General features: G+C 43.6%; 1 protein-coding gene and 1 pseudogene across 1 annotated transcript; one reads left to right on the forward strand and one right to left on the reverse strand.

The window, feature by feature from the left end:
- Positions 1-1,984: 1,984 nt before the first annotated feature.
- Positions 1,985-14,912, forward strand: LOC112254753 (dnaJ homolog subfamily C member 14). Its single transcript, XM_024427563.2, has 7 exons — positions 1,985-2,275; positions 2,886-4,435; positions 6,490-6,596; positions 6,977-7,096; positions 7,335-7,495; positions 7,944-8,049; positions 11,296-14,912. Exons 2-7 carry the CDS (start codon positions 3,146-3,148, stop codon positions 11,615-11,617), a joined length of 2,106 nt encoding a protein of 701 aa, XP_024283331.1. The 5' UTR covers positions 1,985-2,275; positions 2,886-3,145; the 3' UTR covers positions 11,618-14,912.
- On the reverse strand, positions 14,189-17,383 carry LOC112254754 (annotated as a pseudogene).
- Between the last annotated feature and the right edge of the window lie 137 nt (positions 17,384-17,520).

A 17,520-nucleotide genomic window follows, 5' to 3' on the forward strand; every position in this document is an offset into this window, starting at 1 on the left:
GTACTGAGTAACGGGTCTGAATACATATATAAATGGTTTATTTTTGAATTTTTTTTGTAATAAATTTGTAAAAATGTCAAAAAACCTGTTTTTGCTTTTTCATTATGGGGTATTGTGTGTAGATTGAAGAGGGAAAAAATGATTTAATACATTTTAGAATAAGGCTGTAACGTAACAAAATATGGAAAAAGTCAAGGGGTCTGAATACTTTCCGGATGCACTGTTCACTTTCCTAAAATTCTTATAATAGTAGGCCTAATTGGAACAGAGAATTCTGATTTTCTTATGAATAAGAAATAATGATTGCCCTCTTAAAATATCAGATTGACTGTTGGTCAAACAAAGGTGATTCTGAGAGGTCTTCTACTTCTTGGTCTTCTGAGGCAGAGGACATCCATACTGTGTTCAGTCCATCCCACTTCCTTTATATCCATCCAAGGATGTCATGCACCCCAAAAATCTGAGGGGGCAAAAGTTACATGAGGATGGCGGGGGGTGGTCCAGAGGGTGCTAGATCCCCCATCCGTAAATTGGATAATTTAGCATTTTTCACCCGAATCAGCTTTTTTTCCTGCAATCTAGAGCCATAATCATTATGCTTAATTCTATGAAACAGAAAATGTTATATTTCTCTGTATATCTAACATACCTCTTGAGCTGTCTGTATCCTCCTGACTGGTGGTTCTTTTTTAAAAGAAACTAAATATGCTTCTATGTATCGCTGCTCAAATCTGGGTAAAATATGAAAGGAATGTGATTATTGTAAAGTACATCTAGTTATTTCTAAAGTCTACCAACCTTGCCAGCAGGAGTGCTAGCTAAGATAGTTAGACAAGCTAGATACTCTAACTGATTGATAGCCTAAAATGGCTTCTGGGTAGCTATTTTTTTTATTCTTTAATGTTTTAATTTTTATTTCACCTTTATTTAAACAGGTAGGCTAGTTGAGAACAAGTTCTCATTTGCAACTGCGACCTGGCCAAGATAAAGCAAAGCAGTGTGACACAGACAACAACACAGAGTTACACATGGAGTAAACAATAAACAATAAACAAGCCAATAACACAATAAACAAGTCAATGACACAGTAGAAAAAAAGAAAGTCTATATGCAGTGTGTGCAAAAGGCATGAGGAGGTAGGCAATAAATAGGCCATAGGAGTGAATAATTACAATTTAGCGGATTTACACTGGAGTGATAAATGAGCAGATGATGATGTGCAAGTAGAGATACTGGTGTGCAAAAGAGCAGAAAAGTAAATAAAATTAAAACAGTATGGGGATGAGGTAGGTAGATTGGGTGGACTATTTACAGATGGACTATGTACAGCTGCAGCGATCGGTTAGTTGCTCAGATAGTTGATGTTTAAAGTTGGTGAGGGAAATAAAAGTCCCCAACTTCAGCGATAGTTATGAGGTTGATAGATTGGAAACCCACAGGACAAATCCGAGGGGTCACGTGCCCTCTGTATCCATCTCCAGCCTAACTAACTAGACACTTGGCCAACACAGACTACTTGCACACACAAACACACACACTCCTTGAGGAACACACAGCATCTGGAATGGGCAGAAATAGGCTAGAGAATGCAATGCATCCGGGGAGTGTGTAGGTGGGTGGAGAAGGCAGACATGAGAGAGTGGATGGTGTTTGAGAGTATGAAAAAGTGACTGCATGATATCCATGTTTATATTGTTGAATAAACAATTACTTGTTTTGTTTAAATAGGGATTAAGCCAGACAATAGTTTGCCTTTTACCATTCTAGTTTTAAAATTATTATTTCGTTATTAGACCTAGGCTTCTTGAAGATAATACAATTGTAGACCCATGTAATTGCTTTGATATAAAGAGAAACCTGGTGATTAACGTTACATTCATCTTCTTCTCTTTACATTCAGTGGCCAATAAAAGTTAATTCGAACATTTGTGCGCAAATTTTTTTCTGGCAAGAATAGGGTTAAAACAGCGGAAATGAGGTTGTGGTTTGTTTCCCTCGGAAGTGAAAAATAGTAAGACAAACAACAAGGACAGCGTTAGCCAAGAACATAATAAGAAAAAATGTATATTTGAATTAGGAGAAAGAACACACTCTACTAATATAGGATAATAATAGTTTGTATTCACAATTCAATAACTAAATGTTCTTTCTACGAGAAGAATTGATCAGTTTGCCACATTTGATCATTTTATAGGAGCCACGCTAACGTTACAGGGCTCAAGCTAGCCTACATTGTATCATCTAATCTTGCCTTCCCTTTTTACGGAAGAGAAAGGTGAGTTGCGTTGGTGGTCATCTTTCCCAATGTTATTCCAGTCAGTGTTAGCAGTCAAATAGCTAAAATAACAACAATCTACCGTTAATATTATTAAAATTACATTTGCTAGATAACTATATACGAGCAAACTAATGTTGTAAGCTAGTTAGCGTTTTAGCTACGAGACAGCTAGCTATTCGTCTCGAGACAGTTGGTCATTTTGTTCGCGACGGTGACGACATGACTTATTAGCTCGAACCTAACATTGCCCCAACTATCCTCTGATATCCCGTCCCAGTAATTTCTTGTAGAATAAATTAATTGCATTTCTAGATAGCTAGCTAGTGCAACTGCTGATAACCAGATGGCTAGGTAAAGAGTTTGGTTTATATTTTCAAAATGTCGGCGCTGCGGATCAGCTCGTTGAGTGGATATTGTGCTCATCAAATATGACATTATTGCCAATAACATGTTAGAACTTTGACAACAACAACGATTAATGCAGAATCTCCACATCCCGTTTGATTTCACTTCTCGGTATACTTTAGATTAGACCCCTAGTTCTGGTGCTTGGGAAAGTGAACGTGTTACAGGTAGGCTAATGTTTAAACTTGCTCTCTCTCCACAGGCAAGAACCAGATACAAGATGAGGCCAGTCGGGTCCAAGGATTGTAACGATTGATCCTTGATTCAATGTCTGCATTGGGTAGGGTACCTAGGACAATGATGCCTGCCATTACAGTATTATTCAGCTGTCCTTGTCTGACTCTTTGGCCTTGCTGAGGTGTGGTGTCGGAGAAGGTGCGGTCAGTGAGAATGGATCAAGGCCCCCACCTGACATGACATTGGATACTTTTTTGGAACTTTAATCAAGAGACTGGGAGGAAGATGGAGAAAGAGGTGGCTGAGAGGGAGGTGGAGATGAAGGGAGAGACATGGACTGTAGAGGCAACTGAGGAGAGTCCTGAAGAGCTGCTCTCAGGTGTTCCTCACCTCCCATCTTCAACAGCCATGCCCGACCAGTGGGAAGTCAGAGGAGATGAGGAGGAAACTCAACAAGTTCCCAATAAGGAGATGACTGACTATATCAAAGTTACCCCTCAGGATATCCAATCCCCAGTCAACCAGGAGGACTCGGAAGATGTAGAAGAAGAGGATTGTGGGATTGCAGAGGACAATGAGGTCTCTCTAAGACAGAAGGGGGTGGTGCATTTGGAGAGAGAAGGAAATGAGGAGACAGAGGGTGGAGATGAAGAGGAGAGCGGAGGGAAGGAGCCAAGCATAAACGAGGAGTCAGGCTGGAGGAACTCAGGGGCCGGAGGGAGGAGAGGCCGGTCCCGGAACAGCGGAGGGGGAGGGGCAGCCTCGGAGCAAAACACTCAGGCTACATCGTCATCCTCGTCCTCCTACCTCCCTAAAGTTTCCCTGTCGTCGGGTGGCGGTAGGCACAAGCAGACCCGGAGGCGCAACCACCACCATCAACAGGGCCGCGGCCGGCGGCGGACGGGCACCCAGCTGGCCTTGGCCTTCAGGGAGCTGCTGTCGGAGTCGCTCAGCCCCTGGTGCATCTCCTGCATCCACATGGTGGTGGAGGTCATTGTCACCATGACCCACCGATGCGGAGTGGCCGTGGAGGTCGGAGGGGTGGCCCTCTACGACCTGGGCTCACAGATGCTCAACAGGGTCACTGACGTGCCGGGGATGAAGGCAGATGCCCAACGCGTGCTGGAGAGGGCGAGGTGTGCCGGGGCGGTCCTGGTGGTTAAGAGTGTTCGGTTGGTGAAATGGGTCCGGAAGGCCTCCCTAACTTGCTTCGGCCTCCTCTGTGCCGTGGTACTGCTGGGGTTCCAGTGGGCCCGGTTCACGCTGGTCCGGCTGGGCGGGGAGAGGGCCCAGCGGTGGTGGACGGCCATGCAGGACTCCAGGGTATGGAGGAGGGTGGCTTCGCTGGTGGAGAGGGTCAGCAGCTGGTTCAGGAGGAGAGCCACCCAGGTGCCCCCCTTGACCCCAGATTCTCCTGGTGGAGCAGGTAGATACCAACCTGGGAAGGAGCTGGAGAGACTGCTGGCGCTGGCTCAAGTCCCTGAGGAGGAGCTGGACCCTTTTACAGTGCTGGGGGTGGAGGCCCATGCCACTGAAGCTGAGCTAAAGAGGGCCTACAGACAGCTGGCTGTCCAGGTGAGTTTACGGGTGCAATGAGATGTGCATTACATCTTTTGAATACATGTGTATAAAAATGTGTGGAATTCATTAAAGGGAGAGTGTAGCGATTATAGTCAAACACAAGCCAAAGCAGATTTGCACTTGGCTGTGCATGGCTGCATGCATCTTTAAAAAAAAATCCACAGTAGAGGTTGACTGATTAATTGGAATGGCTGATTAATTAGGGTCCGTTACACGTTTTCATAACAATCGGTAATCGGCATTTCTGGACACCGATCATGGCCGATTACAATGCACTCCACGAGGAGACTGAGTGGCAGGCTGATTATACCTGTTATGCGAGTGCAGCAAGGAGCCAGGGTAGCTAGCTAGTGTTAAACTTATCTTATAAAAAACAATCAATCTTAACATAATCACTAGTTAACTACACATGGTTGATGATATTACCAGTTTATCTAGCTTGTCCTGCGTTGCATATAATCGATGTGGTGCCTGTTGATTTATTACTTCACTTCACTCATTTATTACTTTATTACTTATTACTTCACCAAACGGTTATTTAACAAGGACATTCGCGAAAAAAGCACTGTCGTTGCACCAATGTGTACCTAACCATAAACATCAACGCCTTTCTTAAAATCAATACACGAGTATAGATTTTTCAACCTGCATATTTAGTTAATATTCCCTGCTAACATGAATTTCTTTTAACTAGGGAAATTGTGTCACTTCTCTTACGTTCTGTGCAACAGAGTCAGGCTATATGCAGCAGTTTGGGCCGCCTGGCTCGTTGCGAACTAATTTGCCAGAATTTTACGTAATTATGACATAACATTGCACAACCTTAAATGTAACAGGAATATTTAGTCTTATGGATAAAAAAATACGGAACGGTTCCGTATTTCACTGAAAGAATAAACGTTTTGTTTTCGAAATGATAGTTTCCAGATTTGACCATGTTAATAACATAAGGCTCATATTTCTGTTTGTTGTTATGTTATAATTAAATCTATGATTTGATAGAGCAGTCTGACTGAGCGGTGGTAGGCAGCAGCAGGCTCGTAAGCATTCATTCAAACAGCACTTTCGTGCGTTTGCCAGCAGCTCTTCCCTGTGCTTCAAGCATTGAGCTGTTTATGACTTCAAGCCTATCAACTCCCGAGATTAGGCTGGTGTAACCGATGTGAAATGGCTAGCTAGTTAGCGGGGTGCGCACTAATAGCGTTTCAATCGGTGATGTAACTCGCTCTGAGACCTTGAAGTAGTTGTTCCCCTTGCTCTGCGAGGGCTGCGGCTTTTGTGGAGCGATGGGTAACGATGCTTCGAGGGTGGCTGTTGTCGATGTGTTCCTGGTTTGAGCCCAGGTAGGGGTGAGGATAGGGACGGAAGCTATACTGTTACGCTGGCAATACTAAAGTGCCTATAAGAACATCCAATAGTCAAAGGTTAATGAAATACATATGGTATAGAGAGAAATAGTCCTATAATTCCTATAATAACTACAACCTAAAACTTCTTACCTGGGAATATTGAAGACTCATGTTCAAAGGAACCACATGCTTTCATATCTTCTCGTGTTCTGAGCAAGGAACTTAAACGTTAGCTTTTTTACATGGCACATATTGCACTTTTACTTTCTTCTCCAACACTCAGTATCAAGAATGATCCACCACCCAAAGGACATCCAGCCAACTTGACACAACTGAAGGAAGCATTGGGGCGGCAGGGTAGCCTTTTGCATTATTTAAACTAAATTGAACATGTTTCATTATTTATTTGAGGCTAAATTGATTTTGATGTATTATATTAAGTTAAAATAAGTGTTCATTCAGTATTGTTGTAATTGTCATTATTACAAACATTTTAAAAATTGGTCGATTAATCGGTATCGGCTTTTTTGGTCCTCCAATAATCGGTATCGGCGTTTAAAAAATCATAATCGGTCGACCTCTAATCCACAATATAAAATGTAGAAAATGACTAGAAGTAGTCTCTTCCTTAGTTTTTCTCTCTCTTCCATTATGTTTTCTGTTGTACCCTTCTGTTTGTATTTCTTTTTTCCTTTTCAGGTCCATCCAGACAAGAACAAGCACCCACGTGCTGGGGAGGCCTTTAAGGTGCTGAGGGCTGCCTGGGACATCGTCAGTATCCCAGAAACACGGAGGGAATACGAGCTGTGAGTTGAAGACACACAAGCTACTGGACCAGTACTTATATGAAATGCAAGAAACTATGATCACATGACTTCACCTTTAACAAAAACATCTGAAGTTAGAACTCAGGCCTCTCACAATAGGATTACAGATGGAGAAGCATTCCTTAACTGTGGTCCTTAGCATGTTATAGTCAATTTAAAGGCCTGTGGGATGTTTAGTTTAGTTCCTCAGTAACCCAGACACATGGAGAGAATACGTGATATGAGTAGAAGGCACACAAACCGGACTATTACTTAATTAAAATGCAATAAACCGTGATCAAATGACTGCACTGAAGGCCGGTGGGATGTTTGGTGTCGTTGATATGGCTTTGACTTTTGTTTCCCTGCTCCTCCCTCAGGAAGCGCATGGCGAAGACGGAACTCTCCAAGTCGATGAATGAGTTCCTCACCAAACTGCAGGATGACCTGAAGGAAGCTATGAACACTATGATGTGCACCAAGTGTGAGGGCAAGCACAGGTACATCACTGACATAATTAATATCTGTAGTATTTGAATCTATTAATAATCTATTAATAATATCTGTATCATACTTTTATAACCAGACTATTGTGAAAGTGAGGGATTGGAATAGTAATATAATTTACCTATCCTGACTACTCCCAATCACTAAAATTGTATTTGTACATTTTGCTGCTTACAAAATAATTAGTTTCATACAAAAAGCTCAGGCCCTGACTCCTCCCTGTGTGTGCAGGAGGTTTGAGATGGACCGGGAGCCTGCGGAGGCTCGGTTCTGTGCAGAGTGTAACAGACGCCACAGCGCCGAGGAGGGAGACCTGTGGGCCGAGTCCAGCATGCTGGGCCTACGCATCACATACTTTGCCTGCATGGATGGCAAGGTCTACGACATCACAGGTACTGGCTTGACTATGACAGTTTTTGAGAGCATCAAAACTGTAATGCATTGTGGGTACATTTTGACTGACTGATCTAAAAATTATATTGAGAAGTTATTTATGCTGCACAGTGATTTGTAGATCAGTCAGTCTGCAATCGCCACTGTCGAACAAGCCCATTGCTTTGACAAGCTGTGTAATGACACCCACATGGATAGTTAGGCTCTCATCTGTGCTAATGCAATACTTCTTTATGTATTGACTTAAAGATGTTTCTGTTTCATCTGTAAACTAAAAGCACTCTTAACAAGCCAACTGGCAGGCTCAAGAGCTCTACAACTAAATTTAATTCTAAGCTGCTAAATAATGTTAAGACACCTAAAGTCAGACTGACTATTTCTCCTTGCCGCTTGCTTCAGTATTGTCACATTGATTAATTTGTCACCTTTTCCGCTCCCACCTTTCAGAGTGGGCCGGCTGCCAGAGGATAGGAATCTCCCCAGACACACACCGCGTTCCCTACCACATCTCCTTCGGATCCAAGAACAACAGCAACTCCACGCAGCGCCACAGGTAGGTCCCAGGGCACTGAGGGTTGCATTCCAATCTAATTTTCCTCCTGAAGTTTGCAATCGTAAACTACTCCACACTAATGTAAGACCACAGAGGCCTAAATTAGATTGTTCTCTGAAATACAATTACGCTCTGGTCAGTGCAGGTGCTCCTACATGTGAAAGAGTTACATATTTATGGACAGGGATTAGTTTTGGAGCTCCAGATTATTAAGCATCTCCGATGCTTGTGAATGATGCCTCCTCTTGGCCAAGGCAAAAGAGGCAACAATCTCAATGTGACTTGCATCAGGGTTAACTATAGGCTAGATGGGGGTGGGGCCACAAAAAATCTGAACTCATTATGAGACGCCGCAGTTGCTTGCGGGTCTGCGTACCCACATGAGACCCCGACTGAGTTACTTTTTTTGGGGGGTGGGATTGATCCAAGGCCATTTGGCCCACGTGCCCCTGGTTGCCCAACCCTGGTGGGCTAGATGGAAATAGAATGAATGTAACAAATCAAATTTATTGATATATATACCTAGAGAGGAACCAGGCTATGAGGGGTGGCCAGTCCTCTTCTGGCTGTGCAGGGTGGAGATTATAACACAACATAGCCAAGATGTTCAAATGTTCATAAATTACCAGCATGGTCAAATAATAATAATCGTAGTAGTTGTCGAGGGTGCAGCAAGTCAGCACCTCAGGAGTAAATGTCAGTTGGCTTTTCATAGCCGATCATTAGGAGTATCTCTACCGCTCCTGCTATCTCTAGAGAGTTGAAAACAGCAGGTCTGGGACAGGTAGCACGTCCGGTGAACAGGTCAAGGTTCCATAGCCGCAGGCAGAACAGTTGAAACTGGAGCAGCAGCACGGCCAGGTAGACTGGGGACAGCAAGGAGTCATCATGCCAGGTAGTCTTGAGGCATGGTCCTAGGGCTCAGGTCCTCCTCTGAGAGAGAGAGAATTAGAGAGAGCATACATAAATTCACACAGGACACCGGATAAGACAGGAGAAGTACTCCATATATAACAAACTGACCCTAGCCCCCCGACACAAACTACTGCAGCATAAATACTGGAGGCTGAGACAGGAGGGGTCAGGAGACACTGTGGCCCCATCCAATGATACCCCCGGACAGGGCCAAACAGGAAGGATATAACCCCACCCACTTTGCCAAAGCACAGCCCCCACACCACTAGAGGGATATCTTCAACCACCAACTTACCATCCTGAGACAAGGCCGAGTATAGCCCACAAAGATCTCCGCCACGGCACAACCCAAGGGGGGTGCCAACCCAGACAGGAAGATCACGTCAGTGACTCAACCCACTCAAGTGACGCACCCCTCCTAGGGACGGCATGGAAGAGCACCGGCATGGAAGAGATGAGTCTTCAGTAAAGACTTAAAGGTTGAGACCGAGTCTGCATCTCTCACATGGGTAGGCAGACCATTCCATAAAAATGGAGCTCTATAGGAGAAAGCCCTGCCTCCAGCTGTTTGCTTAGAAATTCTAGGGACAATTAGGAGGCCTGCTTCTTGTGACCGTATCGTACGTGTAGGTATGTACGGCAGGACCAAATCGGAAAGATAGGTAGGAGCAAGCCCATGTAATGCTTAGTATGTTAGCAGTAAAACCTTGACATCAACCCTTGCCTTAACAGGAAGCCAGTGTAGGGAGGCTAGCACTGGAGTAATATGATCAAATTTGTTGTTTCTAGTCAGGATTCTAGCAGCCGTATTTAGCACTAACTGAAGTTTATTTGGTGCTTTATCCGGGTATCTGGAAAGTAGAGCATTGCGGTAGTCTAACCTAGAAGTAACAAAAGCATGGATTAATTTATTTTTCTGCATCATTTTTGGACAGAAAGGTTCTGATTTTTGCAATGTTACGTAGATGGGGGGAAAAGCTGTCCTTGAAACAGTCTTGATATGTTCGTCAAAAGAGAGATCAGGGTCCAGAGTAACGCCGTGGTCCTTCAGTTTTATTTAAGATGACTGTACAACCATCAAGATGAATTGTCAGATTCAACAGAAGATCTCTGTTTCTTGGGACCTAGAACAAGCATGTCTGTTTTGTCCGAGTTTAAAAGTAGAACGTTTGCAGCCATCCACTTCCTTATGTCTGAAACACAGGCTTCTAGCGAGGGCAATTTTGGGGCTTCACCATGTTTCATTGAAATGTACAGCTGTGTGTCATCCGCATAGCAGTGAAAGTTAACATTATGTTTTCGAATGACATCCCCAAGAGGTAAAATATATAGTGAAAACAATATTGGTCCTAAAACGGAACCTTGAGGAACACTGAAATTTACAGTTGATTTGTCAGAGGACAAACCATTCACAGAGACAAACTGATATCTTTCCGACAGATAAGATCTAAACCAGGCCAGAACTTGTCCGTGTAGACCAATTTGGGTTTCCAATCTTTCCAAAAGAATGTTGTGATCAATGGTATCAAAAGCAGCACGAGGACGGATGCAGAGCCTCGGTCTGACGCCATTAAAAGGTCATTTACTACCTTCACGAGTGCAGTCTCAGTGCTATGATGGGGTCTAAAACCAGACTGAAGCATTTTGTATACATTGTTTGTCTTCAGGAAGGCAGTGAGTTGCTGCGCAACAGCTTTTTTTTTTAAATTGAGAGGAATGGAAGATTCGATATAGGCCGATTCATTTTTAAAATATTTTCCGGGTCAAAGTTTGGCTTTTTCAAGAGAGGCTTTATTACTGCCACTTTTAGTGAGTTTGGTACACATCCGGTGGATAGAGAGCTGTTTATTATGTTCAACATAGGAGGGCCAAGCACAGGAAGCAGCTCTTTCAGTAGTTGGAATAGGGTCCAGTATGCAGCTTGAAGGTTTAGAGGCCATGATATAGTACTAAAACACTTGAGTGTCTCTCTTGATCCTAGGTCTTGGCAGAGTTGTGCAGACTCAGGACAACTGAGCTTTGGAGGAATACGCAGATTTAAAGAGGAGTCCGTAATTTGCTTTCTAATGATCATGATCTTTTCCTCAAAGAAGTTCATGAATTTATTACTGCTGAAGTGAAAGCCATCCTCTCTTGGGGTATGCTGCTTTTTAGTTAGCTTTGCGACAGTATCAAAAAGAAATGAATGAAAGGCTATCCAAGGCTCTGATGGTTTTTTGTTTGTCCCGTGAATAAAACTCAGACACCGAGTGCTCCTTTTTCTTGATTTTCCTGGAGTCACCTGTTGAATGTTTTTTTAAATTAATGTAACTCTCCTTTCATGATCTCCAGGACACCTCCAGGCCCAGAGCACCCTCCTCCAGGCCCGACCAACCCTGCTGACCTGCAGGACTTTTTCAACCGCATCTTCCAGGGGGGACCTCCCCCTGATATGGCTGCCAACGGGGGTTTCTTTCCCTCAGGACCGCCCCCCCATCACCCCTCTGGTGCTGGACTGGGACCTAGTGGACCTTTTTCCCCTCCTCCACCTCAGACTGGCTTCTTCGTGCCTCCTGGGGGGCCCCGGCCAGAGCCCAGCGAGACGTGGGCTGAGAGCGGAGGCAAACCTCCACCCCGCAGGAAGAAGAAGGTCCGCAAGCCCTTCCAGAGGTGAGAGCGGCCATTGTTGTGATACGTCATCATAGCAACACAGGGACACTCTACACATGGCCATATCTGTCTTCTTGCTTGTCTGTCAGTGAGCCCGGACCTCCCCTTACTGTACATGAGTCGAAGGATCACTCGAGCTCAGGAAGATTCACACTGGTCGGGGCTACCACCCGAATCAATGACTGACAACACATAGGTCCCAAGCCAGAGATGAGACTGGACCATGTATAAGAAGAAGAAACTAACTCCGTTTAAGTATATTTGGGGTAAGGAGGTGGCAGTATTTCTGCTTCTCCCACTCTCATTTGTTTTCTTCTTTGATGAAACAGCTGTAGCCATGCCACTGAAATCACAAGCCTATTGCTTATAATGCAAACACATTTCCTTAGGTCTTACTTTCCTGCACAATTCTGCATACACGATTACATGCCATTGGACTCTTTTAGTCCTTGAGACTTTTGTGATACATTTTTGGGGATATGGTAATGTAATATTGCTTCAGGTCTCTGTGCATTTGTGTTTGAGAGGGACATGGCTAGAAGAAGCCAATCAGAATTTATTCATTTCTGAATTTAACTGCTCAAGCTGAATCCTGGGAGAAGACTGTCCAGAGAGAGGGCTCCTCTGCCTGTTACTGCTTGTACACATCCTTCCTTCCACCTGTTGCCTTCTTTGATAAATTGTTAGGTTATCATTTGAGCAACTGCTTTTCTGCCATTTTTATTGCTTTGAATGAAGTTAGAGCGAAAGTTTGTCACTAATTTATATTGGGAAGTAGGTTTGTGGGGAATGCTTTTGCACCTGAATTAGAGTGCAAGTATGCTCCCTGCCAAACATAGATACACTGCTCGTTGAACATCTTATTCAAAAATCATTGGCATTAATATGGAGTTGGTCCCCCTTTGCTGTTATAACAGCCTCCACTCTTTCACTAGATGTTGGAACATTGCTGCGGGGACTTGCTTCCATTCAGCCACGAGCATTAATTAGGTCGGGCACTGATGTTGGGCGATTAGGCTTGGCTCGCAGTCGGCGTTCCTATTCATCCCAAGATGTTGTATGGAGTTGAGGTCGGGGCTCTGTGCAGGCCAGTCAAGTTCTTCCACACCGATCTCGACAAACCATTTCTGTATGGGTCTTGCTTTGTGCATGGGGGTATTGTCATGCTGAAAAAGAAAAGGGCCTTCCATAAACTGTTGCCACAAAGTTGGAAGAACAGAATCGTCTAGAATGGCCTTGCTGAAGCGTTAGATTTCCCTTTACTGGAACTGAGGGGCCTAGCCTGAAACATGAAAAAGAGCCTCAAACCATTATTCCTTCTCCACCTTTACAGTTGGCACTATGCATTCGGGTAGGTAGCGTTCTCCTGGCAGATGATGAAGTGTGATTGACCTTGCTTCCGGAGGTAGTTTGGAACTTGGTAGTGAGTGTTGCAACCATGATGCTACGTGCTTCAACACTCAGCAGTCCCATTCTGTAAGCTTGTGTGGCCTACCGCTTTGCGGCTGAACTGTTGTTGCTACTAGATGTTTCCACTTCTCAATCACAGCATTTACAGTTGACCGGGGCAGCTCTAGCAGGGTAGAAATTTGACAAACTGACTTGTTGGAAAGGTGGCATCCTATGATGGTGCCTTGTTGAAAGTCACTTAGCTCTGTAGTATGGGCCATTCCACTGCCAATGGCTATGTGCTCGATTTTATACACCCCTCAGCAACGGGTGTGGCTGAAATTGCTGAATCCGTTCATTTGAAAAGGCATCCACATACTCTTGGCCATGTAGTGTATCAACTCCGTCTAGCTACACTGAATACTGTATGTTTAATCTGTCTCTCAACACATTGAAGCCCACTTAGAATCACTTTGAGGCATTAGAGGTTAGCAGGTTCATATTCAAATCCAGATGGTTATATTGTGAGTCAAGGACCTAGGCTATTTACTGCTTGCAGTCCCTAAGTATTGGTGTGAAACATCAGTAGATTTTGTAGTAAAGTTGATTTCAGATGGATGGATGGACAATGTTTATTTTGTGAGTTATGTGGATTAAATTCCATCTTCAAGTTCCGACTCTCACAAGACAGGTGAATGCTGAATAATTCCAATGGATCAGAAACCAGGGGACCTGTCTAGAAGGCATTGTGTTGTTCCTGTGGCTCAAGAGAATGTCAAGATGCAATCCGCCCCGAATTGCATCTTGACACCCTTTAAGATTGGAGGTGACTGAACTTCCATTGAGAACACAATGACTAGCAGTGTACAATATTGTTATCAGAGATTAGTCTTTGGCAGATACTTACCAACAGTTTAAAGGTTGATTGAATGACAGGGGAGCTGAATATCAAGACTAACAGTCCTACCACCACTTTTTATTTCAAAGAAAAGCTACCACTGCCCTCTTTTGCCCCTTTCTCATTAGTCAGTATGCTCCAGATTGAAGAGGGATAGTATTCAGATCTCTAACAATCTGCCTGTACTCATTATGGCAAATCGTTGTGTTTTTCCAGTGGAGATACAGTATTGGAAATAAATGTGGTGAAAGTTGATCATCTAATTCCTTTTATAAGCCACAGGTCTAGCTAGGTTCCAGTGAAGGAGATAAAACATTCAAACGTTAATAGGTCTGATTCCATATTTATCGATAACCCCAGAGTAGGAGCGCTGATCTAGGTTCAGGCCTTTCCATGTAATCTTATTCATTAGCACTCCTACTTCAAGACGCTTTATGAATATGTGCCCTGCCCAGGTATCGGTTCCATTTTACCTTTTTGATTTGTGTTATTCTGTGGATGTTGGGAGATGGGTTGTAGCTTTGATTTGAAGGGCCTAGGTCCCTTGTTGCGCATGTTTATTTGTTCTCCTTGAAGTGAAAAATGTTTTCAGTGCAATTGTCCACTTGCTTTTTATTTTTTTATGTAGGTATTAGAGGTTTAATTTAATCTGTTTTAGTCTGAATTGTCAATACTGTCAGATTGTTAGATACCCTAGTTGACTTGAGAATGTATGGCTTAAGTAGCAGTCTAAAGCGGCAAGTCAACTAAGGGCTCCCAATGTGGAAGAAGAGCCAATATCGCAGATTATAATTTGTTCTTGAGATATTTTTAAACAGTATATGCAAAAACAAATATTGCAAAAAAATCAGACAATCATCAGTGTTAAATGTGCGGGGCACTTGCATTTTTTTCAGTTTTTTGGGGTAGGAAAGTGAGTTTGCTGGCAAGAGTTTATTACAATTGTGAAACATCAGTGTTCAGTTGATTTTCCTTTTGTCTGGATTTCATAGTAAAGTTGATTTCAGATGGATGAATGGACTTTCATTGTTTTGTAGATTGAATTCCGTCTTCAAATTCTGACTCACAAGACAGGAGAATGCTGGATAATTCCAATGGAGCAGAAGCCAGGGGACCTGCTAATGGCACTTCTGGAGCACACTCATGAAATGACGTTTTACAAATTTTAAACATACAGTAGATCAAACCAGTCTTTATACACAAGTGGTCCACAACACTGACCCGAGTGGTTGTCATGCTTTTCTGATGGAAGACCATAGACAGCCATATTTAGTAATGACAACCACTTTGGACTGTATCCCAATAGATTCTTGGGTGTGCCAATGAAGTGGTGCAAGTGATAGTTGTGGAAAATAATAAAAATGAATCTCCACACCACCCACTTGGTACAGGACAGGTGGACTTATGTTGAACAAACCTAATCCTGTAACTATTTTTATTCTATAAATGGAGTACCTGACTGGGTTTAAATACCCCTGAATTCTGCTACATCTCTATAGATCCACTAACCTGGCTGTGTGACAGTTCCCCTCCTTTCCTTAAAGGGGTTTAATCCTTCATTTACAGTAAATGAACACTAGCCCCCGTTTCATTGTTGATTGCTGCACCTCGTGTTTTTCCATCCTCTGCTCTGATTTATCCTAAGTCATACAGCTAGAGCTATGGAAACAGTGTAAAATGCACCTCTTTTCCATAAAAGGCCTTTTCTGGGCTGTTGCAGATTCCCAGAAGCCAGTTTATTTGAGTCCTCTCCGCTCTCGCCTCTCACACACCATTAGTGCTTCTGTCAAGGGGGGACACTTGGGATATTTACTATGTCTCCCTGTCCCACTATACCACAACTTCAACTAGGCCATCAAGTAATATTCAGGTAAGTCCAACAGAGATCCTTAACCAATCAAAAGCAGAGTTATAGCCATGTGCCACATTTTGGTATGACTGAGACAAAAAACATGTTTCAGCTACGCCGTGTGTGCTACTGTTCCCTGAACCATGCTTGTTCCCATTCATACCAGTCTCTCGATTCTGATTATCTTGCTTTGGAATAAGTTTTACTTAGACAGCACCCAGGTCTTTCCTGAAGTTAGATTTGTTTGCCACCAACACACTTCCTGTCAATGAGAAAACCCGTAACTGTAGAAGTTAGAGGCAGCTTAATCCTTTACAAAACACCTTTAACATTCCAGCTACTGTAGATATTTTAACATTTTTACATTCCTTACTATATATTTACATTTGCATATACATCTAGCTTTTACAAAATAACTGACAGCATAGATTTTTTTTAAACACAGCTCCTCCAAAAATTGACATATTAAGCAGCATGTCCCTATAAGCAATGATACTGCTACTTGTGCCCTTCACCATAATCAATGCCTCTTCCTTTAAAACTTGCCTTTCAGTTCCCCAATAACCCTATGAAGCATTTGACAGTCTAGGTAGGCCACCAGGCCACCCTGGTTGGCCCAGCGGTCTGCCCCAGGGCTCTCTGAGTGGGATTGGTGGTAGGTCAGTTCCCCCTGGTCATGGTGCCCCCCCTCACAGTGGAAGAAGCAGAGGCACTCTCTAAGGTCTAGCATCCCCCCACCCAGTGCAAGGAGCAGGGCAGGGGGCCGCAGGAGTCCCACTTGAAGGTGCTGCCCTCGGAGAGGACGTAGATGTCAGCTAGGCCCAGGATCACACACAGGATCTTGTATCCGGCCCCCGAGGCATACATCAGCCTGTCAGACCTCCTTCACCACCTGCTTCTCACTGGAGCTCAGCACCACCGATAGTCCTGGACACTGCGCAGGTCTTTCTTTAGGTCGGAGCACCGAGGAGGCTTTGACGCTCCCACATGACACACCCCAGAAATGCTTCCCCTTCCAGCTGCAACAATTATGCACATCACATCAACCAAATGTCATTAAAGGAAGCTTAGATGGTGAGGTCTAAGCATTACTAAGTATGTTATTTCTGTGTTAACTCTATTTAAATTCAGTAAGTGGATTGAAAATAGTAATTGCAAATGAAAATACCTTTTCCAATACTTAACTTGAAAGAAATTGGTAATTTAATCAACAACTTAAATAGCATTGACCCTAACCCTGGTGTCAAAATGATTGCTGTTCTGGTTCTAGAGTCAAATCCAATTGTTTTTGTCACATGCTTTGTAAACAGGTGTAGACTAACAGTGACATGCATAAATACAAGCCCTTCCCAACAATTCAGAGAGAAAGAAAATAGATAAATAATAGAAAAGTAAGAGTCTCACCCTGTTGGGTCTTTGTGGTTGAAGGGCTGGTTTATGACCCCTATGACGGGTTCCCCAGTGGCGCGGAGGTATACCCCGATCAGGACCAGGGCACACTGCAGACCTGAAGGACAGAGACAGCCCTCCTCCACCACCTCCTCACGACCCTCAATGTACTGGCTAGTGGCATCTGAACGAAAACCAAACACATAGAAACAACATACACTATATATACAAAAGTATGTGGACATCCATTCAAATGAGATTCGGTGATAGGTGTATAAAGACGAGCACGGAAGAGCTCGCTGAATTTCACCGTCGCCTACGGGGATGCAAACTAAGAGGAGTGGGGGTTGGATCCCCGCTGGCTGTAAACGAACGAGTGATG

This window comes from Oncorhynchus tshawytscha, linkage group LG07 (assembly GCF_018296145.1).
Source record: "Oncorhynchus tshawytscha isolate Ot180627B linkage group LG07, Otsh_v2.0, whole genome shotgun sequence".
NCBI classification, from domain to species: domain Eukaryota; kingdom Metazoa; phylum Chordata; class Actinopteri; order Salmoniformes; family Salmonidae; genus Oncorhynchus; species Oncorhynchus tshawytscha.